Genomic DNA, 27,882 nt, shown 5'->3' with positions numbered 1-27,882 from the left:
CGAAGCAGGAGCCAGGAGGTTTTCAGCAATTTCAAAAGTCTCTTGGCTGCATACACACAACAACGTGGCAACCTTCAGCCCATCTTCACGAACTTGGTTAACCCTAAAATAGTTCTCTACTCTTGCAACGTATGATTCCCATTGTTTCGGGTGTGCGATGCCGAATTCTGACAAGCGGCCGATTTTCGCCATTGTAGTTCGTGCGGCACCACTTGCTTCTGCAGAGAAAGGGTCTCTCAGCTAAACTCACCCTCCAGCGATGCTGTACTGGCAGGATAGCTGCTGAATTTAATGCCGATTTCCCTTCCAAGACTTCTTTTGGGTAAGTCTTAAAGCTTCCTTCTAGCTTTCCTTTTTAAGGATCCCACCTTCGTCGCCAGTGTTAAGTCCAGTGTTAAGTCCTGGGAGCGATGGCAAATGAAGAATACACATGTTTCTGGAACAGTTCTTTATTGTGCTTATTTCAAACTCCAACAACAAGTAAAGGCACGCAGGCCTCCTTTTATACATCCCCATTCTCCATACAAGATGGCAACATTACTAGGCCCTTTTCGCGCCTTGCGCATGCGCTCTTGGTCGGCGCCACTCAGTCTGATCCCGGGCAGCTTTTGCAATTGCCTGGGAACCTTGCAATATCTCGAGCCTGCATTTGCAGGCTCAGGACACAACAGGTATAGTTCTGCTTTTATTTTCCCAACGTCACATAAACTGATCGTCACCTTTCTTAGAGCAGGTATCACAAATGTTTGGTGAAGGTTTACTTCCTGCTCTAAAAATAATCAGATAAATTGATTTTTTTTCCCAACCCAAAAAAATTACCACAGGAAAATGAATTTCTAAGTTCTCTGATTGTTTCAATCTTTGAATAAGTTGTTTTTACTACAATTGTGTCTCCTTTTCCAAAGTATAATTCCATAATATTCCAACTTTATTTAAAATTGTCTGGATTATCTATACTTTTGAATGGTGGATAGAATAAAAAGAAATAAAAAAATGAAATACATTTTTTTGCAGCTCTTTCAGCTCCTTTGAGCATGGTACAAATGACTGTGCAAAACTACACGCGGTAGGTTTACACATTGTGTTAAAATATCTAATAGTAAATATACACTTGTATTTCAAAATTTCAAAAAGGAAATGTAGTTAATTATGTAGGGAAGCTCATGATGGCTTAATGGGGGAATGGCAGGAAAAATAACACAGTGACAAAAATTAAAAATTCTTAGTATTAAGCTTCATGTGCTATGCATATAATTAGCCAGAGTTGTATGTGAATGTAAATCTAAAGTTTTCTTGCTAAAATATGGATTAATATTTGATGTTAATACAAACAAGTACTATAAGAAGGTTAAGTGATTAATGCCCTCCTTGATGCATATCCATAAGTTCATTAACATAATATAGATTAGTCTAAGTACAGTATAGCTCTCTGATAACATTTGTCTGCACTTAAGAAGCCCCTGCACAATAATTGCATGGAGAAATAATCACATATTCCTGATTATACACGGCTGGTGGCCATTTCTACAACTTTTACTCTGCTCTCTCTAGCCGATGAAATCATGGCAGAAATATTCATACATGAGTGAGTGCCTGTGCACTTACGCTACCATACTGTGTGCTCACACATAAATGTTCCCACTGCAGGACATGTGGCATAAAAAAGAATCATTTATGTGCCCTTTCCAAAATCACTGTAAACTTGCATGTTTACACATGATGTGGGTGTCCTCATGTGCAATCTTGTCTATTTTTAATTTTGATGGGATTGTGTGTTCAGAAATGTGGCACTGTTTGTTTAAGAATAACAGTAGTGACAGTTGCCAGGTTATTATTTTTTCTTCATTGCATTTTCTTCACTTGCTCATTCAGTAGTAGGAGTTAGAGCTGGATACTTCTTTTGGGCAGATGTTGTCCAGATGACTTTTGTTTAATGCACTCTTCATTTAATCAGCACAGATCTGCTCTTTGCTTATAGCAGACACTTCCTGGAGCTCTGATGGGTGTTGTGTTGCTGATTCTTTCTGGGTAATAACCTCTACAAACAAATAAATAGAGTAACTGTACATGTGGGACTTTCTTTTATCTCAACTTCCAGACTTAAGAACAAGTTAGGTGGCTGAGGCTCCTCTGTGAGTTTAAATGTAAAAAGAATACCCACGGTTTTGTAACTTCATAGAACAACTCTTTTATAATTATATAATAATATAGTTATTTCCAGACAATACAACAATTGATTCTAGTGTTACTCAGGGCTTTTTTCTCATAGAACGCCCAGAACAGAGTTCTTGCACCTTTTTTGGATGGAAACTTGTAGGGTAGGCAAAGCGTGTTTTATGACATGTGAGTTCTGGCACTTTTTTTTTTTTTTTTACAAAAAAGCACTGGTGTTACTTATATGTGTTCTACCCAGGCCTTGTGACAAGCAACCATAACTATCTAAATGGTAGGTGGTTCAAAAAAATCTTCTTCCCATAGGATCCCAAATATATGCCATCTGTCAGAAGCAAATAAGCTCTGCCACCTTTATAATTAGCATTTATTGGTACCTAACACCTACCTTCTAACACTTACTGAAACATACTGTTCCTGAGAATAAATGTGCTTGCATGGTGTTGTTACATGCTTTGCTACTGAACAGCTCTTTCAAAGAATCATTTCTTACTAAAATAAAGATGCAACTGTTTACTCCAGAAAGAAATTATAATGTCATCTCAAAGGACTTCAAGTGTAAACAAATTTCATGCTGCTTTCTCCTATTCTAGTTCCCTGCATTACTTTTCACAAATGCCCATTCTCTCAAGATGGAATAATGCCAGCTCACCTCATTCGCTCCTCAGTCCAAAAAGGTCAGTGCTGGCCTAATTTTAATGTTTAGAACTTTTACATTGTCATGCAGCCAGCTCTAGATAAATGAAAGGCCCAAGCACATGGGTACCAGGGAAGGCAAAATCACATATGTGCATATTGACAATTTGGTTTTTCTTTAGCAGATGTTCTCTAAGGTATCCCTGTGGTCTTTTTATGGTGACAAATGCATCAGATTTTGTACAAGTTATGATTAGAAATATTCAAAATAATTTTTCTCTTTTTGCCATCCCTTCCCCTTGCATGCCTTGTTGTCTAATGGAATGGAGGGATGAAATGGAACATTTTTTTTGTATGTGTGTGATTCTCTCAGAGTGCTAATTGGAACAAATTGAAACACAGTTAGGAAATATAGTTTCCCCACTGCTACTGATTTTCATGGTGAAACCACATTTTCCCAGATAGCCCAGTGACTGCTCATAGCTATAATAATGTGCCAGGTCTCCGAGAAAGCAGAAATACTTTCCTTCGAAACCTTCCTTCCTCTTTCTGCTACTAGAGTAAAAGTTAAATGATTCACTGAGTAGGAGAGATAAAATCCAATTGCAGGATGAAGGAAGTGCAGTAGATATTGAAAGAAAGGGGTCTGGAGAGACTCTAAATTAAAGAAATATAATGCAGAAGCATCAGACCCTCTTATGGTTCCAATGGCATGTTTATAAAGGCAGCAGATTTTGATGTCTTTGAAGTAACCTTAAAACAAGAAGGGGGAATTTGAGGAAAAATAGTTTCTGAGCTCAGTCCTAATTATAAGAGTTCAAATCATTACCCATGATCTAATTGACAAGTTTCCCTAACCAGCAGCCCAGAAACCTGAACCAGTTACATGAAAGAAGTCTTGAGAGCATAAGGAATGAAACCACTTGGTATTTTCTCATTACATTTCAATTAGGGCTTATCATTTCCATACATCTTAGAAGCTTTTTTTAAAAAAATTCTGCTGATGATTCTAGAATTGGGTTATAGCCAAACCAAAAGATCAGATGGAATTTGTGGCTAGCAGAGCCTTTGCACCAGCTTCAGTTTGTGCACCAGCTGCAGCCTTTCCTAGATCCGTCATGACCCCCTGCATTCAGCCACTCAAGCCCTAGTCATCTCTTGCCTGAATTACTGCAAGGCGCTTTACATGGGACTTGCCAAGGTGTTGACTATGATTTTTAAAGCCCTCATGTCATAGGTCCAGATTATTTGATGAACCATCTTATCCCACTAAGACAAACCTGCCCTACTCATGCCAGCAGAGAAGGCTTGCTGAGAATCCTATCGGTCAAAAAACTCTGACTGACGGGCTCCAGGAAAGAGCCTTCTCTGTTGTAGCACTGGCCCTCTCAGAAATATCCTGCCCTCCCCCAGGTGAGTTTTCCCCCACTCTCCTATCCATCCACAAGGGTATGAAGACCTGGCTATGCCGGTTGGCCTGGGGAGCCAATAGGAGGGTATATCACTGGAGGTGGCTACTGGATTAATTATCTGACCTTGCCCCCCCCCCGTGCTTTCTGCTGCCCCTCCACCCATCTTCTTTAATTTCATATTATTGTACTTCCATTGTTTATTTTTATTCTTTTATTCCTTTGCTATTGTTACATTTACATCCCCTCCCCATTTTATAAGTCCAGAGTAGTCCCATGGCAAGATGCATGGCAAATAAAGACATTCTTGATCAAACTCACTTCCTGATATCCACATAGGCCCATCAATACAGCTTTCTTGGGAGAAAAAAATATAGAAATATTTGCCATTACCTTCTTCCAAAATGTTTTTTTTAAATGTTGATGCTAATCTATTAATCTGAAATTTTATCCAAATAATTTTAGCGTTGCCTTTAAATACTAAAAAGCCCCATCGCGGGGCTCCGTTATCAGGCTCATAGAAGGAGAACCAATATAGCCAGCTGGTGACACAGGTACAAACAAGGTTATAAGAAATAACGGATCCACAAATCCATTCAATTTTTTTTTTGTTTTGTTATGGAAGACAGTTGCAAGTTTAAAACAGATCTTTTCACCATTACATAACCAGAGCCTGTAAATGAGGAAAACTAAAAGTTCATGTCCCTATAGCTCATTTGTGCTTTTCTGAAAAAGTAGAGATTTTTTTAGTGCCAATCAGAGTTGTATTGTCTAAATTCTCAGAGGGCCATTGTGTACTTTACTTAGCTGTAAAATAAGTGATATGTACTTAAAAATGAACAATTTATCTACTTGTATATCTGTCTGTCTGGCGATCATCAACTATCTACCTATCCTTTGAAAATTATATTTGGACAAGTGCTTTGAATTTTGCCTAAAAGCAAGAACGGAACCTTTTTCCTGTTCATTAAAGCAGCTCTATATTTTTCTGTGGTTTCACTGAAATCAGCTCCTTAAAACATTGACATCTATATCTATCTATCTATCTATCTATCTATCTATCTATCTATCTATCTATCTATCTATCTATCTATCTATCTATCTATCTATCTATCTCAGAAGCCTGAAAAAGGATGTAGCTAGTTTATTAAGTAGCAGACAGATTATTTTTGACCCATATGTGTATGTTGTTTTCATATGTATATGCATGTGTGACTATAGACATAATATTTACAGAGAATATCAGCCAAGCAAAATAATTTCTATTGATATTTTCCTTATAGTGTCGTTGAATGGCTGGATTTCTCAGAAAAGGATCCTGTTGAGGTTTTGCTTGCTTTGGGATTTGGTGTTGAGGAACCTGATATCTGCACTAGGATTCCTTCCCGCTTCATCAGTTGTCCATCCATTGCTGAAGGAATCAATATTAAAGTATTCATAGAAGCTCAACGACAACGCATGAAAGTTGAAGCTTCCAGTTTACACAGTGAGTGAATAATTGATGGGCTGATTCCAGGTTTGAATTTATTATTGAATTGCTGCATTGCCACATTGACAAACATTTGAGATGTGAATCCACATTATTCTCCATATTAACTGTTACTAATCCACTGAAGAAAAATCAGTTTTGTTGAAATTTGAAGAGCAGCACAAACTCCACTGCTGCAGATATCATTAACCCTGTCTTTTATAAAACTTAATCAGTTGTCCTTTGATCATCTAGCTCCTTGTTCCAACTTCTGTACTACATGAAGAAGATGCACGTACAAGTTTATTCTAATTGAATAAAATTCCAGGATATTAATGTCATCATGCTATTAAATTAGTATTCTATTGTGCACTAAAATACAACCAATATATGAATAAATTCCAGTGCAAAATAAAATAGTAAAAAACTGGAAAGCGCCAGAAGGATTCTTTATTACATATCAGTTATTTATACTGCTTCATAAATAAGATCAGCTACTTTGGAGTGTCAATATCTGGATAGAAATTTGGGATAGAGTATTTTTAATAAGGGCCCCTGGAATATATTCCTGGAATATATGCTTCTTTATAAAGCAGGATTAAGGAGCCATGGTGGTAAAATGGTTAGAATGCAGTATTGCAGGCTAATTCTGCCGACTGCCAGGAGTTCGATCCTCACTAGCTCAAGGTTGACTCAGCCTTCCATCCTTCCAAGATCGGTAAAACGAGGACCCAGATTGTTGGGGGCAATGTGCTGACTCTGTAAATTGCTTAGAGAGGGCTGTAAAGCACTGTAAAGTGGTATATAAGTCTAAGTGCTAAGGAATGTATTTGGCAGCTTTTAATAAAGAATAGAAATCAAGAATTTCACCAATTTCTGTTACATCCTCCCCAGAATCTTTCTCAAAAGAAACACCAATACAATCATAATCATTCCACAGAATATTAAATTTGTAAGTCTGAATGAGCTTTTAAAAACATAAATGAAACTGATGTGTATGTCAGTCCATGAGGATTGATCTCTTTATTTGTGTGTAAACTTATTTCACAGAAACTAAGAATATTGACTTATATTCTGTGATTTCCAAGGATTATTACAATAAAATATTCATTGAAATTTTGTTAATAAATCTTGTAAAAGATACTTGGATCATAGAAACTTATACTGACATAAGTCACTAAACTAAATTACAGCATGTACATATGGAAATGATACCAAATTAAAGATATTTTCCATTTCATTTGTATAATATTGAAAAATGTCTGATTCTATTTCTCTGAGCAAGCATGAGGGCATAGAATATTAATATTTTTTCCAATCACTCATTAAAAAAATATCTATCCCAGAGGTCCCAATTTTCCTAGCCATGCTTGGTCCCTTATATTCCAATCAGGGATCAGGATATATTTTAAATACTCATGTTATCTCCCCCCCCACCCCCGAATCTTCTTTAGTGTTAAAAGCCTTGAAAGTTTTGCCCTAATTAAACTAAATAAAGTTTATTTAATCTTTCTCAATTTTAAGGGCGCTTTCGACAGCTGGAAATATTGGATCACGTGACTAGTGCTTGTTCCTCTCTGCTGGGTCACATGAGTACCAGGCAGCAGAAAATAGAAGAAGGAAAAAGAGAAGAGAAGGCCAGAATTAATATTCCAAAAGGCAAGCCACAGGCCAAGAAGAGAAGAATAGGTCAGGTCTTAAGAAAAATATCAAGGCAAACACATGAATCTCAAGCCTATCAAAATGCTGGTATATGTAAAACCCAAGAAGACCACTTTGCTGATGATGATCTACATTTGGTGACTAGGACAGGATTATCTGACAGTGCTATCTTAATCTCTTTAAAAGAACTGTTGCCAAATGAGGAAGAGGAAGAGGGTATGATTATACCCCAATCTACACAATTCATAGCCACTAAAACTTGGGGATTGCCTCAGCTATTGTTAAAAGAGCCCCAATTTCCTTCCAAGTCTGACATTCTCAGTAAAGAAAATAAAGAAAGATCGCACAAGGAGCACAATTTGCTTTTAACTCATACTCTCAGGAGATTATCTGGCATCAGCTGCAAGCCTTCAGATTCCTTTGAAATGGAAGAGGTAAGGCCAAATGCTATATGTTGGCATTCTGTAGATAGAAAATAGTGATACTTGTGTTAAAGAATGGAAGCTAAAGCAAATATCCATTCCAAATAAGTATGATTATATCACAGTTTTGCTTCTCAGTTACTCTACAGAAGGGGAGTATAAAAGGTGGTTTGTAACACTTTATTCCAAATCTATCACATTCTCTGTAAAATAAGCTATTATGGCTCATTTCCTTTTTAGAGATGCTTAAAGTATAGAACAGATTAGAGGATGGATCTAGTTTGTACACCAATGGAAGATCTAAGAGTCATTGGGGATAGATGTGATGCTCAGTGACACTGTTTGAACAGTGTGTCATGACCTGAACACTGAATTTTTATCAATTCAAAGGCATCTTCAAGAGCACATGGTAAAAAGAAAAAATCAAGTGAATGATTGTGACTCTACAGTCAAAGCCCCACACCTTTTAAAAATGTATCACATGTGATACATGTAAAAAAAAGTGAAATGTCATATATTTATGACTACCGTCTTGACCATTTTACCCTTCTCCCTTTCAGACATTGCCAGAGAATGTCTGATTAATGCAGAAATACCAGGTATTAAAAACTGCATTCTTCACTTCACTATTTTAGCTGCTGAAAGTTTGTCTTCTACCCACCTATATAACTCAATGCTATGATCACCAGAATGGCTGCAATGAAAGCCCATGGTGGGCTCAAAAAGTTGCCTTTTTATTTTCTTTCTAGATCTCCAGAAACTAGGTGAACAAAAAGATGAATCTGGTTGATCAAAAACTGGAGAATCAATATTTATTTCAAGCTGCAATAAAAATCCAGGAGCTGGGGATAGGGAAACTAGGTTTTCTAACACTATGACATTTGGATCTGTTTGCTGAATGCTAAAACTTGGATTATACTCTGAAAGTGACATTTTAAAATTTATTAATCATACACAGTATGAATCAAGGAAAACTCGATTCACCGCACCAAACAGTGTGAACCAGAACATCCTCCCTCTGCAATCACTTTTTTTTGCAATGATATTCATCATTCCCATTTTCAGCACTGTTTTATTTGTTACGATTGTTTTTGAGAGAAGTCTTCCTTGTTTAAACTGGTTTTTTAAAAAAATATTTTTGCCAATGTAAGAGATCTCTAAACATGCTTTTACTTCTTGCTTCTCAATAGCCCACCTGGCTCCATTTCTGTCAGTGCATGGGGAATTATTTCCATTTGGCATCATTGTACTTTGACCAGCAATAGGGAGTTGGATTTGGAAAGGAAAAAAGGCTATGAATACTAACTTCCAACCTAAAACCTAGAATGAAAAATTATTTTTAAAAAATGAGGCACCAACAGTAGAAACATCTGGAAGGTTTATTGTTGCTTTGACTTAAAATCCTAATGTTAAAGAGAAGAAATATATGTTTAATAATAAAAAAAACCCAAGCTGCTTTCTTTTTTCTTGTCTCAGATCCAGAGCTTTGAAGATGAAACTTTCTGGGGAAATCCCCATGAAAACATTTCAGGTAGGTATTAGCAAATATAAATTCAGTCTGTCTTTCTTCCCCTTCCTAGTCAGCTAAATATCTATTGCACCCATACATCAGTATACCACCATAACAGTATTATGGAAGGCTTTATTCTTGCTAGATATTAGTTGGAATGAGCAAGGACTTGAATCAAAGTTCCAATGAGGATCTGGAGAGAATCTGAAGAAATCCCATCCAGGTGTTACAAGATTCAAACCATGCAAGAGCCATATTTCTTTTTCTTAAATATCATTTTCTTTGCCTTGGAGACATAAGAACTTTGGTTGAAACCCCCCCCCCCCAATCCTCTTCCTTCTCCTCCTTCTCTGCTTATTACTTTTAGTAAGCTGCAGTTTTTCATATTTATTTGCTTAGAATACTGTATTTGAGTAAACTTTACTTCATGGACAATGCAGACGCTTCAGGTTTCATGGTTGGATCTGCACAGGTATTTACAATCAACATCATTAACCTCTGCAATATGCCAACAGAGTTATTTTTTTGTTATGCATCCATTGAGATCTGATCTTACCATGTGGTCCATTAGTTTCAAGTGAATCCAAAGATAATATGGAACCTAAAATGAAATTGGGGCCTTTCAGTCTTTCCTAGAAGTTATATCTAGAAGTTGGTGCATTCTAGATATATTCAACAACTTCTAGAAAATATGGTTGAACATCTAAAAATATTTGCTAGATACAAGCATGAATGAAATACAAACTGCTACACTGTCTTGGTTTCAAAATGACTGCATGATATATTCTCACATAAGAAAATACGTACCTTTCCTCTGTTGGGCATAGCAATAATCTGCATACAATTGTAAAGCATGGATTGATCAACTATGTTGTGAAAGATTTGGAGATAACATATTATTTGCCCTAAAATGGTGGCTGCATCATTCCTTTGTAGATGGTACAAACTGACATTCATTTATCAAATGTAATATTAATTATTCTAAAGTAACTGACTATGATCAAATTGTGGCCAGGTGCAATCAAGTGCTATGCTTTAGCAAAAATAATGATTGTTTGACTATGACTTTGTGAATTCTTATTCTAGATCAGGCATGTCAAACTGCCGGCCCACAGGCCGGATGCATCATACTGAAACCGTGCCTACCCCATTGCTGGCAATGAGGAAAAAGTCACGTGATGTCATGAGTTTGACATGCCTATCCTAGATTGACTCAGCAGGTAAGCACATGGGATTTGTGCTTTTCTTTGTATTATTACTGTAGGTATTCTAGTCATCCGCCATGTACTATGTATATAGATAGCAAACCAGCAGCCTTGTTCAAATCTCTCCTGTGGGAGTGGGACAGCAGAGGCTAAATAAACATGTGCAGGATTATTCTGAACAATATTCAAGACATTTATTATATAAAGTTGAGTTAGATTCCTGGGGTTCAGGCCTTATGGAGTTGACCTGATTCAATGGGAAGAATTCTAACCTATCCGACTTGATGAAGTAGTTAGGATTCTTGGGTGCAAGTGGGGATACCTATATATTAGATCCATGTCTCTCTAATGTCAAGACTTTCAATGTATAGTTGCAGTCAAGATAGCGGTACTTGCTCTCCACCATTTTCTTTTGAAGAACTATCACTGGGTTCACTGGACAATTAGAGCAGGCTATTGAAAAAGTGGTTTATTTGCAACTTTAGAGAAATGGATTATTTGAAAAGATTATCTCTTTTCAGTCAGGTTTCACACCAGGTTACTATATTGAGATACCATGAATAATTTTGTTGATGATTCCTAGTAGGATCAAGATGTGGGGGCTATATCCATCCTGACTCTCCTGGTATCTTTTTTATATCAGAGCATGGGCCATGATGTTTTGATGGTTCTCTCCTTCCTCTGGAATATTTCCAGCCAGTACTAATAGGAAAGGAGATGTCTAGCCCTAGATACTTGGTCTGCAGGATTTCTCATATTGTACAACAAAGCTCCCCAATCTTTCCAGCTTGGCAGCCCGAAAGGAAAGGGAGCAGCAGGAAAATGTGTGAGTGTGCACGATGGGGGCACTAGCATGTGTGCGCATGCACAAGCAGGCCACGCACACCTACAGCATGTGCACTGGCGCCTACGTGCTGGCACAAACAGGTCACTGTTGCCTGTATGATGCTGACTGTGATGCTTAAGAGTCCCCGTGCATGCACAAATGGGGCCGCTAGCCCCCGCATGGTGATGTTACCATGAGTGGGGGGAGGGTTCACTAGCTATTTCCAGGGCCCGGTGGCCAACAGGCTATGGCCGGATACTGGGCTGAGGACCATAGATGGGGACCCGTTCTTCAACCTCTCAGTTCTTACTTAACATTTATATGAAATATATGGATGATTCATATATTGGTATGGGATCAAGAATCCTAATGCTAATGCTGTTATATATCTCTCGGCTGGATTATGAAGTGATTCCATCAAGATTAGACAGCAGTATCTGGATTATTGTCTCATCCAGGGCTTTGTATCCAGGCAAGTCCAGCACTGGCTCCGGTTCTCCTCACAACTGCAGCTGGCTTTTCCTACTGAAATAGGAAGTAGATTATCTACTCACGATATTTCATGCTTTCAAACTGCTGGATGGGCAGGAGCTAGAGACAAGTGATGGGAATTCACTCCATCTGTTGGAGTGTCAGCCATTTCTGATCGACAGATACAGCACCATTAAGCTGTTGCACCAGTGTGCCTCCTTTATTTCTGCTTATTCTATCAGATCCATTGTAGAATACATATTGGTATGTTCTGGTCCACTCGATGAAACACTGTTTTTTGATGGGGGCATACCTACTCTGTAGCCCCTGCTCTCTGGAAAAGCATACTTTGAGATACAGTGAAATTGAGTCAGGATGTTAGCTGAGCCTCTTCTATAATAAATTATATAACAGATTCTAAAATAGATTAGGGAAATGGTTGACCAGAGACATGTTTTTGATCTTTTTGCTTTGATTTTTAATTTGTTTGAATATAATTATCAAGTTTGATGACCGTATAATTTGATTAAAAGATAAGGTAACATGAATATTGAATGGATGGATCAAATTTTAATTGCATGAATTTCTGGACCTTTGAGATGGCGGGAAGAAATTTAACAGATAATTTTTTTCCTATAAAGGGGATCCTGTTATTATAATGAGACAGCTGAAAACTGCAGAGATCTCCTTCCCTGGAATGGCACTGCAGATAAATAATAGACCAAAAAGGCCAAAAAAAAAAAAAAAAAAAAATCCAAGAACATCTGAGCCTGTCCTAGAAAGACCAGTTGTTTGGAACATAAGCTAAACTTGAATCAACAATTATATTCTTTGAAAAGTGTTTTGATGGTGTTCCTGGATTCTACGGCCTGATCTTTATTTGTAACCCACGTTGTGCCTATGTGTTCACTAGATGTACACACACACACACAAACACACACACACACACACATACACACACATTCCTAAATGAATGCCAGCCTGTTTTTGAGTAATGGTTTGAATATATGTGTTTTAAAAGGAAATATTACAATTTTTATTAGGCAATTCTATCATTGTTATAAATAAGTAATTGTACTGGGAAGAAGAGATAATCCTTATTTAATTAAATTCATCTATACTCCCAGGTTGGCAGCAAGCAGACATATGTGAGACTAATACCCCCAGCCTGCCTTGTATGCATGTGCAATTAAAAATTCACTCTACAGTAGCACTGGCAGTTTAGTCTTGCTTTTGGCATTTGCAAATTCTTTTATTTTGTGGCTTTTTTTCCCACCATACACATATGCTGGAGCAGATGTTGCTTATTTGTTGTTTATTCAAATCTGTAAGCTCTGGCAGCAACCACCATTGTTCTGTAATGAAGCTTTGCTCAGTGTCCTCTATTAGAAGGACCCAGCAAATGTCTGACTCCCAACAGGAGGCTGTAGCTACTTTATTGGCAATTTATATTTGATAAAGCATTCATTTGAAGATCCTGGCTGGTGGCAATGCAGGAAAGGGAGTGAAGATGAGAAAATGTAATAAAGATTGAGGCAATCTTCATTTACACCCATGTTGAATGTGCTCTGGGGTCAGTACTTGGGAATCAAGATGATTTACAGGACATGCTTCCCATATTCAGTCAATCTGAATGTAAGCAAAATTATCCTGCTATTATCAGAATCACATTATTTCATCACCAACCCCCCCCCCCTCAATTGCATTAGGAATGAAATAATTTGTTTCTCCAGCTCTCTGCTTAGAATTCTCTTTTCTTCCAGTTGTGCTCAGATCTTTTTCCAAGATGGCATTGGCCAAAGGAGAAATGGCTGATTGCTGAAGCGGCTCTGCCAGTATAGCAGCATTCAGTCCCTTTTGCAGCCCAAGATGCTATCAATCAGAGAAGTAACCATCTCCATCTGGCACAGGGTAGCATGGAAACCCACTTTCACACTATTTGTGATTCATTTTGTCGCAACAAGTGGTGCCAGGGACCAAACCACACTTGAATCTTTCTAGCAGCTGGGCACATTCTACTTTCCCAGCTTGCTGAGTTGACATATTAGCTCTACCGACTTACAGAGTGGCAATTCTTTTAATTATCACACCTTCACTCCTCTTCTTCCTCCTTTTTCTCCTCTATCCTGCCATCTTTTCGCATACAGTTTGGCACTATGGGAATATCTGCAGAAGGCAATCAGCATTTTTTTTTAATTGACTGTTTTCCAAAAGTGTGAATCTTGTTTATTTTCCCTTGGTAAAGTACATATGGGAACAATTGCTGGATGGCAAAAGAAAAGAAAATAAAAGAATGTCACAATGCTTCTCCCTGTTTCTAATGGCATCAGGACAGTCTGTTGGATTTCACAGATTGCCGTTCTTTGCCAAATGCTAATGATTGAAGCAAAAGGTATTTTGTACTTACCGTGTTTCGTCAAAACACACCTCTTTGTTTTTTTATATGAAATTGAGGAGTTCCTCTGCTTATTGATATATTAAAATGTGCGATTAATTGCATAAATATGCCCATAGACATGCTCCCACAAAGTCCTTGAGATACCAAAACAGACTGCTCCAGACACGGAACACATTCATCAGCCATTTGGACAGGCTCTGATAAGAACACGGGAAACAGGATACATGAATCATTACCCATCTGCATAGCCTTGCATCTGGAGAGTGTCTGTTATGTGATACATTGTAACCACCCCTATATACGTCTTTTGATTACGCTGTGTGATGTAAAAACTATAGTAACAATAAAATAGGGTGTTGGAGTCAGCTCTGGGCTCCCATCCTGAGATACTTGTGTGCGTGTCTCATTCTCCATGGGAGACCACCACATTAAAACATAACTGAATGCATTTTAAGTGATGGATTTTAATGAAGTTCAAGCCATGTTCCTATATCTGGATGGAAATCAGTATTTATTTATTTAAAAAGAAAACCCCACAGATGGTGTATGCAGATGTATATGATATAATTTATATCCAACATTTCCTCCAGGACTTCCATGTGGTGCCTCTGGAAGTTGGTCCCATAATATTCTTTCCAATTTTTATCCTTACAGCGATAAGTAGATTGAGCAGAAAAATAAAGGGTGGCTAAAATCAGTCTGTTTGTCAGCTCCTGATTCTATTACCACAAAGCTACTACTTATTTCAGGTATGTAGGATAAGAGATAGAAACACCTAATTTTGAGCAATTGGCCTAAGAAATATTGCCACTGTACAAATCCCAGAAACCACGGTACCACCAATGGTGGATGACACTGGAAGCTGCACTATGAAAACAGCTGTAAGGCCATAATTGCTTTATCCCTCCTTAAACCTTAATATTTATGAGACATAATGAGATATTATTATTATTATTATTAATTGAGGTATATTCAATTAATAGAGGTGTTAGCGTTAGGGTAGACCCAGTGGTGGGATTCAAATATGTGAACAACTGGTTCTCTATGTGGACGCCGCTTCCAGAACTCCATTCTGGACCTGGGCAACAAAAAATTAGTTACTGATTCTGCCAAAGTGGTGCAAATTGGCTGAATCCCAATAATGGGACCATAAAAATGAGTAGGGGTTCCTTATATCATGTTTCCAAGAAAGAACCAGAAATAGTAATGGAAGAATTACTAGAAAGAATGTGATTAATCCATTCACCTGCCAATCATTTTCTCCCAAGCTTGACAAATCAACCAAAGTTCCTGATGGGCTTGCTATATCTTGTAGAAAGTTAGCTTAAGGGAGGACAGTTGTTCCCATGACTCATGCCTTCAGTGGAATGGGAATTTTAAAGCATAACCATGGAGACTTTATCAGATAATTTATATCTCCAATGCTATAGACACACTTAGGTATAAATTATCTACATTTTACATGGTAATCTCTGATTTTCATAGGCTAGGCTTTAATATTCTTATTCCATTGAACTAGAGTGGCAGTGAGAAGGAGCACCTGGGATAGTTGCTCCTGGATTATCAAACAGTGTCTCATTACATTAGTGAGAGAGCAGAAAATAGTAGAATGAAGGTTCACAATTGTAATAATGGTCTGCATGGGCAAGGACAGATAATTACAAAGATTTATATAAGACACTTCTGACCATTGTATACAGTGAAATCCTACAATGGCATCTGATAATGTTTGTTGGTAAAGATATACCTCTTAATTGCTTCTTCTCAATGGCCATTTCAGACCTGCTGGTCTTCCATGGTGATGTAAGGAAAACAGCCTAGTTTTAAATACTGGAAAAACCAAAGAGATCATTGTTGATTTCAGAAAAGGCAGGCACAGCCACACTTCTCTGTGCATAAATGATTCAGCTGTGGAGATGTTACCAACATCAAATTCCTGGGTGTGCAGCTAACAAGTAGGCTGGCTTGGTCTCTCAACAGCGAGACTCTGGTGGAGTGGCCACAGCAGCACCTGCATTTTCTGCATCGCACAAGAAAAGCACATCTTCCTTCTATCCTTACCACTTTCTACAGGGGGACGATTGAGAGCATCCTGTCATACAGCATTACAGTCTGGTTTGGAGGCATCACTGCTTCAGACAGGAAGGTGGTGCAGAGAATGGTGAGAATGGCCGAAAAGATCATTGCCAGTTCCCTCCCTCCCATCCAGGACATAGCACAGAAGCGCTGCTTGAGCAGGGTCCGTAAGATTATCTGGGACACTACACATCCTCTTCATGACCTGTTTTTCTTGTTACCTTCTGGGAGGAGGCTTTGTGGTATCCGTAGCAGAACATCCAGATTCAGCCATAGTTTCATTCCATACAGCATTAACCTTGTGAACTCTCAAGCTTTCTCCTTCCATTATATATTCAAGATGGACAATATGTAATATTTATTTGCTACGTATATGTAGGGATGTGGGTCTATATATATGTTGTTCATAGTATGTTTAGGTGTGTGTCATGTATGTGTTTCACTTTGAGAGCAGGCAACTAAATTTCATTTTTGATGTGTGCCATTGTGCCCACAGTATAAAAATGACAATAAATCTTATCTTATCTTATCTTATCTTATCTTATTTTATATAATTACTTTTTTCTCTTTTGTGCTCTGTCCTTTCTAGATTATTTCCAGTTCTCAAAAGTAACCTTATGGTAGTAGACAGACAGGAAATAATATATGAGGGAACTATGTTTTTGCTACTGAGTGTTATATACCGTATTTTTCCATCTATAAGATGCACCCTTGTAAAAGATGCTCTGGCATGTGAGTTCCAAGCTTACAGCAAACAAAGTCAGCACTGGGAGTAACCACCTCCTAGCGCTCTAAATAGACGCCTCCCAGCCGGCCCCACCCCCCATCCGCCTAACCAGCATCTGGCACACTGAGCATGCATAGTCAGTTCACAGCAGCAGCCTTCCGACCCTGATAAACAAACTGGGGCATGACAGCAAGGCAAGGGAAGTAAAGGCAGGTTTTAAACTCCCCGCTATTTCTCCATGCCAATCAGCTGTTCTGTACCAAAAGCCAAATGTCTTTCCATGTTATTTTTAATGCATAGAATGTTCTATTCTATACTTAGGTTTGCCTGTGTCTTCCACTGATGAGATTAGATAATTTAGTTTCAGTCTTTTTTTTCTTTTCAGATGTTGAATTTCCAAAAAGTCAGTTCTTCCAGTACCACTTTTTTTTCCAGCATCTCTTCGTAACTGCCAAGGAAAGAAAAGTCTACCAACCAGCCTTTCTCAAGCTAAATGTGCTGCTTGGGATAAGGGACTTTAAAGTTCAACACATCTGGAGGGTGCTAGGCTGGGGAAGGCTGGTCTGCAGTATCATCTCTGCTTTTAATGTATACAGCTTTATGTCTCATTTTTATTAGAACTCCTCACGGATGTCGGCCGTCTTTTTATACTGTTTAACAGGGATTAGAGACTGGACTAAAGCCAGTTAATAAGATGGAGATAATATGAACATCTGGGAAGGAAGGACATTCTAGAATCTGGCAGAGATATATCATTCCTTAGGGAAGGAAAGAGGTCAAAGGTCATTGTTAAGGTGAATTGGCATCTTGTGATGCTTTTATTAATCTTATTTTATTCTAAGACTGGCAATTATTTTTATGTGACTCAAAGATGGGCTTATTTCTGTCATTTTTGCTAGAAGTTAGAATCTATGGGAGTCATTGATCAGCTGATAAAACCTTCAGTTTTATCCATAGTGCTACACCCTTGTAACAGTGAAGAAGTGCTATCTTGACTTCAATATGAGTGAATAGAGGGAGGAGGCTTATCGTTAATAACAGAAGCTATAGCAGAAGCTATAAAAAGAATGGTATTTAGAGAACTTTTATGTAAACAGTTAGTTACACCAGAGCCAACAATCCTCTTTGAAAAATTGTGTATCAAATAATTCAAGAAATTGTGACATGTTAAAAGAGTTCAATCTTCAAGATTGCACATTTTGTTTTGTGTAGGAAACTTGCGTATGAAATTTTGTGCAAAGCATTGGTAATCTCACCTTGACAAATTGCTAAATATCATGGGATCTAGGAAACATTCCAGAATATCAAGTGGTCTACTCCTTTAAACAAGATTTGGTCAGAGCAACCTTTCAGACTGGACACTAATCTGTGACAGAAATTCAAATATATAAATGTCTTAATTGTACATACAGATCAGGAAGCCACATGGACAGAATATGTCCCCCCCCCCCCAAAAAAAATCCAGCTTGGCAAAGGAGTAAGATAAGGCTATATATTCTTCCCTTATTTATTCAACCTATATCCTCAATATATTTTGTGGGAACTTGGGACTGGAACAAGATGAGCATGTTTTAAGATTGGAGGAAGAAACATCAATATTCTGTGCTATATTGATGACACTATTTCATTAGCCAAAAATGCAAAGGATCTGCTAGACCTATTAATACAGTCAAGGAGCATAGTGGAAAGAATGGACTAAACTTACATACAAAGAAGACCAAACTGTCAATAGGTACAACAACCAGCCTCAGAATTGATAATGAAAATATCAAAGAGGCAAACAGTTTTTTGAGATCAACCATTAAGAAACCGTGCAAATGATATTGAGATGCTATGATGTGTCTGTACCTACAAGGATCGGAATAGGGTAAATAATGGCATTCTCTATGCACTTTAAAGAAACAAAGTTGAAGAGCAGTAAAAGTTGTTTTAAAGAAGTAAGATAGAAAAAGCATTGACTCTTTTGATCTTTAGTGTTGGAAAAGACTCTTGAGAATGCCAAGGAGAGCCAAGAAAACAAAGACATTGATCATATAAACCCAGAGGCACAAATGAGCAGGTTCAATTTTTCCTACTTTGGATAAATTATGCAAAAACCTAGCTCTCCGGAGAACACTCTAGTACTGTAAAAAAATAGAAGGGAAGAGAAGGAGAAAATGACCAACTAAGATGGAGTTAGAGTCAGTAGCAGTGGCAATGGGTATACTGTTGGAAAACCTTGAAGACCAGGTTAAAAACAGATCATTCTAGAGAAAAAATATTTATGTGATCACTGATAGTCAACACTGATTTGATGGCTCATAATCAATCAATTGATCAATCAATCAGATGTAAAGCAGAATGGAACCCTGGTGGAGATTTAAAATTTTGCTCCCTGTTATATTCTATTCTTTTAAAAAAACTTTTAAAAAAATCTCTACAGAGAACAAAATATAAAAAAAAACTAAGAAAAAGTAGGGAGGGGCAAAGTGCAAGGGATAAAGAGAAAAGAGGGGAGAAAATAAAAAAGAGTGGTTTTTTACAATCCTGTAATCCCTTTTTATCAGGGTGGAGTTGGGGTAACTGAATGGAGCTGAGTGTTTACTGGCTGGGTGTCAGCCCTTCCTGACACCTACACAGAATTCACAGCAGATATTTTCTCTTTGCACCCTGATAGAGAAATGTCTGTCACTGCCTAGGATTCAACTCTCAGCCTTCTGAGTGGGAGGTGAGCATCTTCATCTCTAGGCCACTGCACCATTCAGAAAATTTTAAAAAAATATTTGTACTGTTACAAATTTTTTTTTTGTACTGTTACAAATATGTAGGTAATCCTCAACTTGCAACCATTACAGAGCCTGCCAATTATGACTGTAAGTCATGGCCATTGTAAAAGTGAGTTATCATGTGACTGACCCCATTTTTAATTACTTTCTTTTGAAGGAGTCATTAAGCAAAAGGAATGGTGGTAAAGCAAATGTTGTACTCATTAAGCAAATACCATGACATTAAGCAAACCCTTTGTTGGATATGGGATGTTTTTTGTGGAAATAACTGGAAGTAAACAACAGTATTGGTAAAAACATTGTAAATCAAGATCATTACTATGGAATGCTGCAAATGTCTGTAACTGCCAGGCAGCCAAAATACAGTCAGGAGACCATGGAGTGGGGTCAGCCATTGGGACATCAGAACCGGGTCATAAGTACATTTTGGGAGTCTGTAATAACTTTGTCTGGTTGCTCTGTGACCTATTGTAATTTGAGGACTATTTGTACAATCATAAACAATTCCAATTGCCAAAACCCAACATCAATGTAGCATTTCTTTTGGTCTCAAGCAAAATGCCCCTAAGTGGTATCCATGTAGAAACGAAGTTAGGTAAAGTATTTTCTTTAACCAAAGTGGTTAGTTCTGTCAGTTCAGCCAGTTCCATTAATTTCACCATCCATTCTTCTATTGTGTAGATCTGTGGGCCTTTCCATCTCTGTGCATACAAAAGTCTTGGATTCCCAGTATCGCAGTAATCCAAGGGTTAAACTTCTCAGTGGCACTATCTGAGAGTCACAGTGTAGATTAAATGCCTCCCATCTGTACTTTTCCTTTAAAAAACAACTGAATTGCAAATTCTGTGAATGGCATATCATTCGGTGTTAATGGGCTGGGTTGGTTTACTGAACATTAGAGTCTGTTTTACAATCTGTGCATGTGTTTGTACATGTTGGACTTCTGGGCAGATTTAGAACTTCTGAAATTTTGTATTGCATTTGAGTTGTTGAATGAATTCTGATGTGTGATCCTGGGTGGATGAATATAGTTAATGTTCAGCTTAAACATGCATTTCTTTTTTTTCTTTTGTTGCTTATGTTATTTTTAAATGTTTATAGGGCTGCCCATATTATTCAATAATAAAACATATATATCTATTAAAACCAAAAACATTAAAAGCCTGGCACCAGAATTAAGTTTCCACATGTAGTCCCTCATTAAATCTTAACCTCAACCTTTCCCAGCACTTGGAGAAAATCCAGATCTTAAGTGCTTTCTGGGAGGATAGGAGAGTAGAGACCTGCCGAATTTCAAACGGAAGGTTGTTCCATTGGGCAGGAGATGGCATGAAAAAAAAAAATTAAAAAAAATTTCTGGTTTGTATGATCAGAGTTGCTCTATGAAACAGGAGGCTTCTTCTGAGCAGTGACAACCCTGTAGGCTACCACATGTAAAAGGAATCAATTGACTTGGACTGTGAATGTGTCATAAGAACAGGACCAGTTAGGACAATGTCTTGAAGATTGAACGTTGTCTCTGTAAGAAGAGCTTGGACAACTATTTGTCTGAAATGATATAGGGTTTCTTGCTTGAGTAGGGGGTTGGACTAGAAGACCTCCAAGGTCCCTTCCAACTCTGTTATTCCATTATTCTGAACTTTACCATGTGTACAGTGCATGTTTACTCAGAGAGTGAGACCTTGAATGAATAGGCTTCAATCTACAATATGATTCTTTTCATATGCCAAGAAGTAAGTTCATGTTGTTACATTTACAGGCAACTCAAATGACAATATTGCAAAATAATGGCCAGTGTTCCAGAACCTCCACAAATTCACCTTTTTTGTTCCTGCATTTTGTGTTCTGTATTGGATATTTGTCTCTTTCTGCCATCTGCTGGCCATTAACCTGCAATACTCCACTTACAGTAGGAATGTGCAGTAAGCATGTGCAAGAAAGACTATTGATATGATAGTTTTTATTATCATCTGAGGCTGTTGCTGTGCTTATGAATGTTTTCAGCTACCACATCTGTAAATTTTTCTTTTCTGTTCTGTTCTGAAACTGTGCTGAATAAATGACTGGGATTATTTTATACTGAGTTTAGAAATTTTCTTTATGAGACAGTGCCTATCCATGATTTCAACATAAATAATTCTTTTTGCAGTAAGACAATATTTTGCTGACTAGGAGTTCATTTATGCAAATTAGATATTATTTTCAGGATCCACATGATTTTACTCCTAGGTCAATGTGTATGAGATTTCATCACTGCACTTAGTTAATGTTTTGCCTTTGGGATTAATCTCCATTGTTTATAGAATAAGTTGTTTTATTTGCTTTTCAGAACATAAAGGCTTGTGTGCTACTATAATCTTTGATTTTACAATTTTTCCTTTAATGCATGACAGTAGTATTATCTTTATTTTACAGCTTTTGTCTATCTGAATAAATAAGAAATCATATCAACATGATAAAGCAGAGAGAGAAATAAAAATACCAACAATATAAGTTTGTAATTTAAAAATATCAAGTAAAATGTATCCATTTAAGTAGACCGATGCAATCTACATGCCTGATTTAGCTTGCATCAAAATAACTCCTCCAAATATACTGTGCAGCATCTTCTATTACTTTCTCAGTAGAGCCAAAATGAGGTGGGGAGAAACTTGAATGGATACAGCCCTACCCTGTCAATACTGTGCAATGTTTACACCATCTTATCTTCTCTCTCCTTTGGTTTCTTCAAGATAATTCCTTAAGATTTGGGGACACACTTTTGACTAAGACTTTTTTTTAGCAGGAAAGAGATTTCTAAGAAACATACTTTGACTTTAGGAGTAATAAGAAAAAAAGAAACTATATAGGATTTTTGGTTGTTATACAAGTACTGCATACTCAAATACCAAAAATAAAAAGTCTTAATTTTCTTCTCAACTATTCCATTCATTTTTTTTTAACAATAGATGCAATAACAACGAGAACAAGCAGCTGTCAATCAGACAGCAGTGGATTTCTGGAAGATTCTTTGGAGCCCTTACCTCTGCAGGTAACTTAGAAATCAGATGCTGAGATCAATTAAAAACTATATTCAGTGCTTGGGGGATACCTTTCTGCTGATTTCTAAGAGGCCTTGTTATTTTCAGAATAAATCTAATTCTGTGTGTCTTTACTAAAATACACTCTTGAGTTCAAAATTTTCAGTGTTCATAATACAATATGTCTTGAGTTTCAACAGTTGCCTGCAATTTTTCTGGGCTATTTTGCCTAACCCAAAATTTAAATTTAATAGTAACTACCGGTAATCCATATTAATCTGCCTGGTAACTTCGTTATAGCTATAGTCAGTGCTTTTTTTCTAAAAAAAAAAAAAAAAAAAAAAAAGGTGCCGGAACTCACACACGTCATACAACCCGCCTTGCCTACCCTACAAGGTTCCATCCAAAAACGGTGCCGGAACTCTGCTCTGGGCGTTCTATGAGGAAAAAAAGCCCTGGCTATAGTTACTCAGCAACAATTTTCTCATCAGTTGCAACACAAAATTTACTCAAATTCTAGATGCCTTGCCCTATTTCCTGAAGGTTCTTCAGTAGGCAACTACTTCATTTTTTTCCTGAGTGACATTGATTTTTAGTGTATATGTGAAGTGCAGTACTGCAAGTGTTGGGGGAGCTGAGCCTCATAAAGCCCCCCTTGCACTTTTTTCTGCCTTTCTTTCCATTCATTCTTTCTATTGTTTGTCTCAGAATAACAGAATAACAAAGCAAAAAAGTTTTTCATCTCCCTTCTGAAAATAGCATGTTAAACTCTTTTTTTCACATTTAAAATTATGCATAAGAAAGCTACAAAAACTCTGAGAATCTCCACGAGGAGAAAGAATTGGAGGGCCAAACAATTTTTTTGAGACTTTCTAATAAAACTGAGTTTTGGAGGTCCTTTGGATTGGAGTCTCAATTTGTGAACTAGTGTGCTGGAATTACTGTTCTGGTCTGGAACTGCAACTTGAGCAGACTGCACCTCACTTAGTATCCTGTGCATGAATCTTATCTACAGTTTTCTTCATACTGGTCTGTTAGTACTGTGTCTGTATGTTTTTGTATGGTGAAATAATATCAGTCCTATTCCATTAAGTTAAAAAGGGGTGGGTGGGTAGAGAAATATTTAGCACAAATAAACTATTGCTAAGTTTATTATTCTTATAATCTGCCCAATAATTGAAATGTTCTGTGCAGGTTATAGTGTTATCCAAAACTTAACAAAATATTAAAATCATTTTTGAATATTCAGAAGAACCTTAATACCATTAATAACTAGGATATAAATTATGAAAAAAAACAATTTAAAATCCAATATAGTGGCTACTTAGAATATAACTGACTACAAATATTAAAGATGTCAGATCCAATAAATTGGAGTCATTCTAATTGTACCATTCTGTACGTGTCAGTTCAATTGAAACCACTGGAATTTAATTCCAAGGAAATGGAAATTGCAGCCCAAACTAATTCAATTTTGTTTTCAGTGAAATAACATTGATTTTGCTAAATCTGAATATTTATTAAGACTCTTTGATTTTCATTCCAGGTTTTACCTTTGCCTATAACCAATGAGGGTTAGTTGCAATTCCCATGATTATCAAGAATTTTCACAACATAAGCAAGAATATCTACTTATGACTCAAGATTATCAACCGCAAATAGACAGGGCTGTCCCTAATATATCAATTGTAGAGAACACCGTTTCATTATTGCCCAGCCTGAGTGAAGAAAATACTTTACAGGGAGAGGAAATCTTTTATTCCATAAATGAAGATGATATTTCATGTGAGACTTACAGTGGACAGTCAGAAAATGTTGTCAGGAAAACAGCATATGTGCTGGATAAGAATGAAATGCAAAGGAATTTTCGTGGACTTTAATGTTAAAGAAACTATCTTAATGTTGAATTTAATAACAGCAGCAAGATTACTGGTGGGCCAATATTGGAAGAAGGATACTCTGCCTTCTTTAGAAGAATGGGTATTTAAGGTTTCTAATTTAGCAGAAATGGCTAAAATTTCTGCTTATTTAAAGGACCATTCACAAGAGAGATATCTTAACGTATGGAGAAGATGGATAGAATATGTTCAGAAGAAATATGGAATTACAAAGTTTTACTTATTTTATGAGTAATGATTTTGTTTATAAACTTATGATGTTAAAGTTTGAAGAGAGTTATGATTTTGTTTATTGTATAATTAGTAAACTTAAATAGATTATGTTTAATATGTTTGCATAATCCTGTATTTTGCTCTGGGAAGTCGGGGGGGAGGGGCGTGGATGGGTTGAGTTTAAGTAGTTCAGATAAAGTAGAAATAGTCTTATTGTATATAATTTAATTTTGAGAGAGGAACTGCTCGGGCGTTTCCCCTGGACCGCATCAAGAGGGAGAAGAAGAAGGTGAGAAGTAAGTAGGCAGGTGGAGGTGAAGGAGGAGAGGGGGTGAGTGAAGAAAAAGAGGGAAAGAAGTAAGTTGGTTTGAGGTGGGATGCGGTTTGGGGGGAAATGGGCGGGCAAGACCGAATATGGTGTGTATCAATTTGTTTTATTTTTTATCTGAAGTATTTGTAAGATTGTTATGTATGGTAAAGTTGAAAATAAAAATTTTTACAAAAAAAAAAAGAATGAAATGCAAAGTAGAAGAGGACAACGAGAGAAAGAAGATGATTGTTTGGTGCAAGATAGTACTTCAGCTCCAGAAAGGAATAACAGAGGTTCTTTCTCTACAGAGGAAAATTCCATTTCACCTCTAATTAGACTTAGTAGCGGCCAAAGTTGCCAGGGTAGAAAAGAACATGAAAAACCTTTGAGAGGAAGAGGAGGAGGAGAAGAAGGAGGGGGGGAAAGATGTGTGTAGAAGAGATGTTTTAGAAGATACAGCAGGATGTGTAGAAGGAAAATTGTATAAAATGAAGCCTTACAAAAAGTTGGATTTGCCCATTTCAGTTTCAAAAATTAAAAGTGAATGTCAAGATGCTACTTTCAAGGATGCATTAAAGCATGTGGATACAATAGCCTCTAAAGATGAGTGTATCTGCATGACTGCATCTCCACAAATTGATGCTATTTCAAATAATTGCAGTCTTCAAGGCTCCAGCTTTTCCTTTTCCTGTGTTAAAAATAGTCAATCTGATTCTTTGAATCTATTACAATCAAGTTCAGGATTGGATAAAGATGGGCATGTTCCTGATTCTGAAATAAATGCAAATTCCTTTAAATCTGTTACAATCCAGATGCCTTCAATACTAACATCAAATAAACAAAGCATATCACTGAGTGAAACTGCCATCAAAGACCCGTCTATACATTTGTCATCCAAGATGTCCCAATGCCCTAGGAATGAGTCCTTGGTTTTATCAGAGGGAAAATACAAGCAAACAAGAGAAGCGTCTGCTCAAACCCGTAAGATGCAAGTGAAGGAAGAAATAATGCCCCCATTTCACTGCTTCCCTTCTTTTAACAGGCATGGCCACTTAGTGAAATCTGCTTCTGTAGACTCAGGACTTCATGGAGAGAGTATAGCACAAGCACCCATGAACCTTTGAATACTTGGTGTACCCATCCAATGGCTCACTGTTGCTCTTTGAACTCCCACCACTGTTGCTTTATGAGATCTTTCCCTTTAGCTGCAACATGCAAATTCCCCACAGTGTGCTGGTCTTCTTGCAGCCCTATAGAGCTGCAGCTTTGGAAAACTCTCAGATTGTTGCAAGGCTCAGCAGTGAGAAACATCTCTTCTGTGAGTATCGCTAAAGGAAATGTAATAACTGGTTAGTATTTTGTTTCTCTGATGAAAAAAAAATTGTGTTCTGCTGGCAATCAGGTTAGATGTCTGAAATAACAGCGAACCCCAAATTATTTATGAACAGCAGCCGGAATGGTAGAAGAACTGAAAGCTGTATGAGGAATGGTTGGGGAAAATGTTCTTTATGTTTAGCTGTAAGAAATAAGGTCAAGAAAAACAATTAGCTGTCTTCAGTTATCTGAATGTTTCTATGCAGTCAGAACTACGTTTTATGACTCTGGAGAACAAAACTAATTTGCTTGGGTGATAATGGTAAGGGAAAAATGTCAGGTAAATATTAGGAGAAATGTTGAGAACTGGTCAACACTGGAATAGAATGCTAGGGAAGTGCTGGACTTTTTTGACCATTGTTATTAAAGCAGAGGCTAGACAGCCACTGGTGAGATATATTGCAGAACTTGCATTGACCAGGGCATTGAATTTAATGAGCCCTAAAGTTTCTTCATCCAATTTTGCAATTCTATTGTATGGAAACATGCCTCCACTAAGTTCAATGCTGCCCGCCAAGTTCAGTGCTACTCTCTACTCTAAATGGTGCAACTCTATAGGGAAATAGAGGGAAATCTCTTTCATCATTTGCTGCCCAACATACTTTTTAGCTGGGGATTCCCAATTTGCTGCCCTTTTTCAACAGATGGGAAGGCTTTCTTGCTCAGCAAAATTAATTAACTTCTGTTATCTTATTCAAACATTCCATAGACTAATTGGAAAACAGAGAATGAGATTATTTTCCGTGTTCCTTCTATAAACCTGAACACAGAATATTCAAATCTACAATATCTACCTGAATATTGTTATTGTTTTTGTATGATTGGAAATTCTGCTTTTTTTCTGAATTACAAGTTGTGTAAGCTACCCATATGCAATTCATTGACATGCATTAGATTCTGGTTAAAGCTTGGTTGATCACACAGAAATTGGCTGTAGAGTCAGTGGGTGTGATCCTACCTCTTTTTCTGTGTTCAATGAGTATAGAATATATATTTTTTTCTACAGAAAGGAGGCAAATTCAGATAGTGTGTTTACAGTCTCTACATAATCATGACTCATGGAGAGTCTAAAAGAATTTAAATCAACATTAATATTTGAAAACCAAATTGTAACTCAGGAAGTCCAATGTCCATGCTGTCACTTATCTAGGGAAGAGAGATGGATTTCTCAGAACTATTTTTAATACATTATTTTTAGGTTATAACTTTGGGGGATTAACCAAAATGTCCACAAGATGGCATTGTAGAAAGAGACCCATGTTAGTTTAGAGTGGTAAAAAGAAGTCTGATAGCACCTTTTCCAATTAATAATTTTTATTA

At 37.2% G+C, this 27,882-nt stretch overlaps 1 protein-coding gene across 1 annotated transcript in view; it reads left to right on the top strand.

Moving 5' to 3' along the window:
* ITPRID1 (ITPR interacting domain containing 1) overlaps positions 1-27,882 on the top strand; it is a 52,455-nt gene that overhangs the window by 22,394 nt on the left and 2,179 nt on the right. Inside the window, 10 exon segments of the mRNA XM_039336359.1 lie at positions 1,015-1,066; positions 2,766-2,849; positions 5,501-5,703; positions 7,210-7,781; positions 9,246-9,300; positions 22,696-22,778; positions 24,314-24,334; positions 24,336-24,642; positions 25,714-26,279; positions 26,282-26,506. Of these exon segments, the coding sequence (XP_039192293.1) occupies positions 1,015-1,066; positions 2,766-2,849; positions 5,501-5,703; positions 7,210-7,781; positions 9,246-9,300; positions 22,696-22,778; positions 24,314-24,334; positions 24,336-24,642; positions 25,714-26,279; positions 26,282-26,506 (2,168 nt within the window).

This window comes from Crotalus tigris, unplaced genomic scaffold (genome assembly GCF_016545835.1).
Source record: "Crotalus tigris isolate CLP2741 ecotype Arizona unplaced genomic scaffold, ASM1654583v1 scf7180000017666.379230911805:20528666, whole genome shotgun sequence".
NCBI classification, from domain to species: Eukaryota; Metazoa; Chordata; class Lepidosauria; order Squamata; family Viperidae; genus Crotalus; species Crotalus tigris.
Note: the sequence above shows the minus strand (reverse complement) of the source record. Positions and strands in the feature narration are given on the sequence as shown.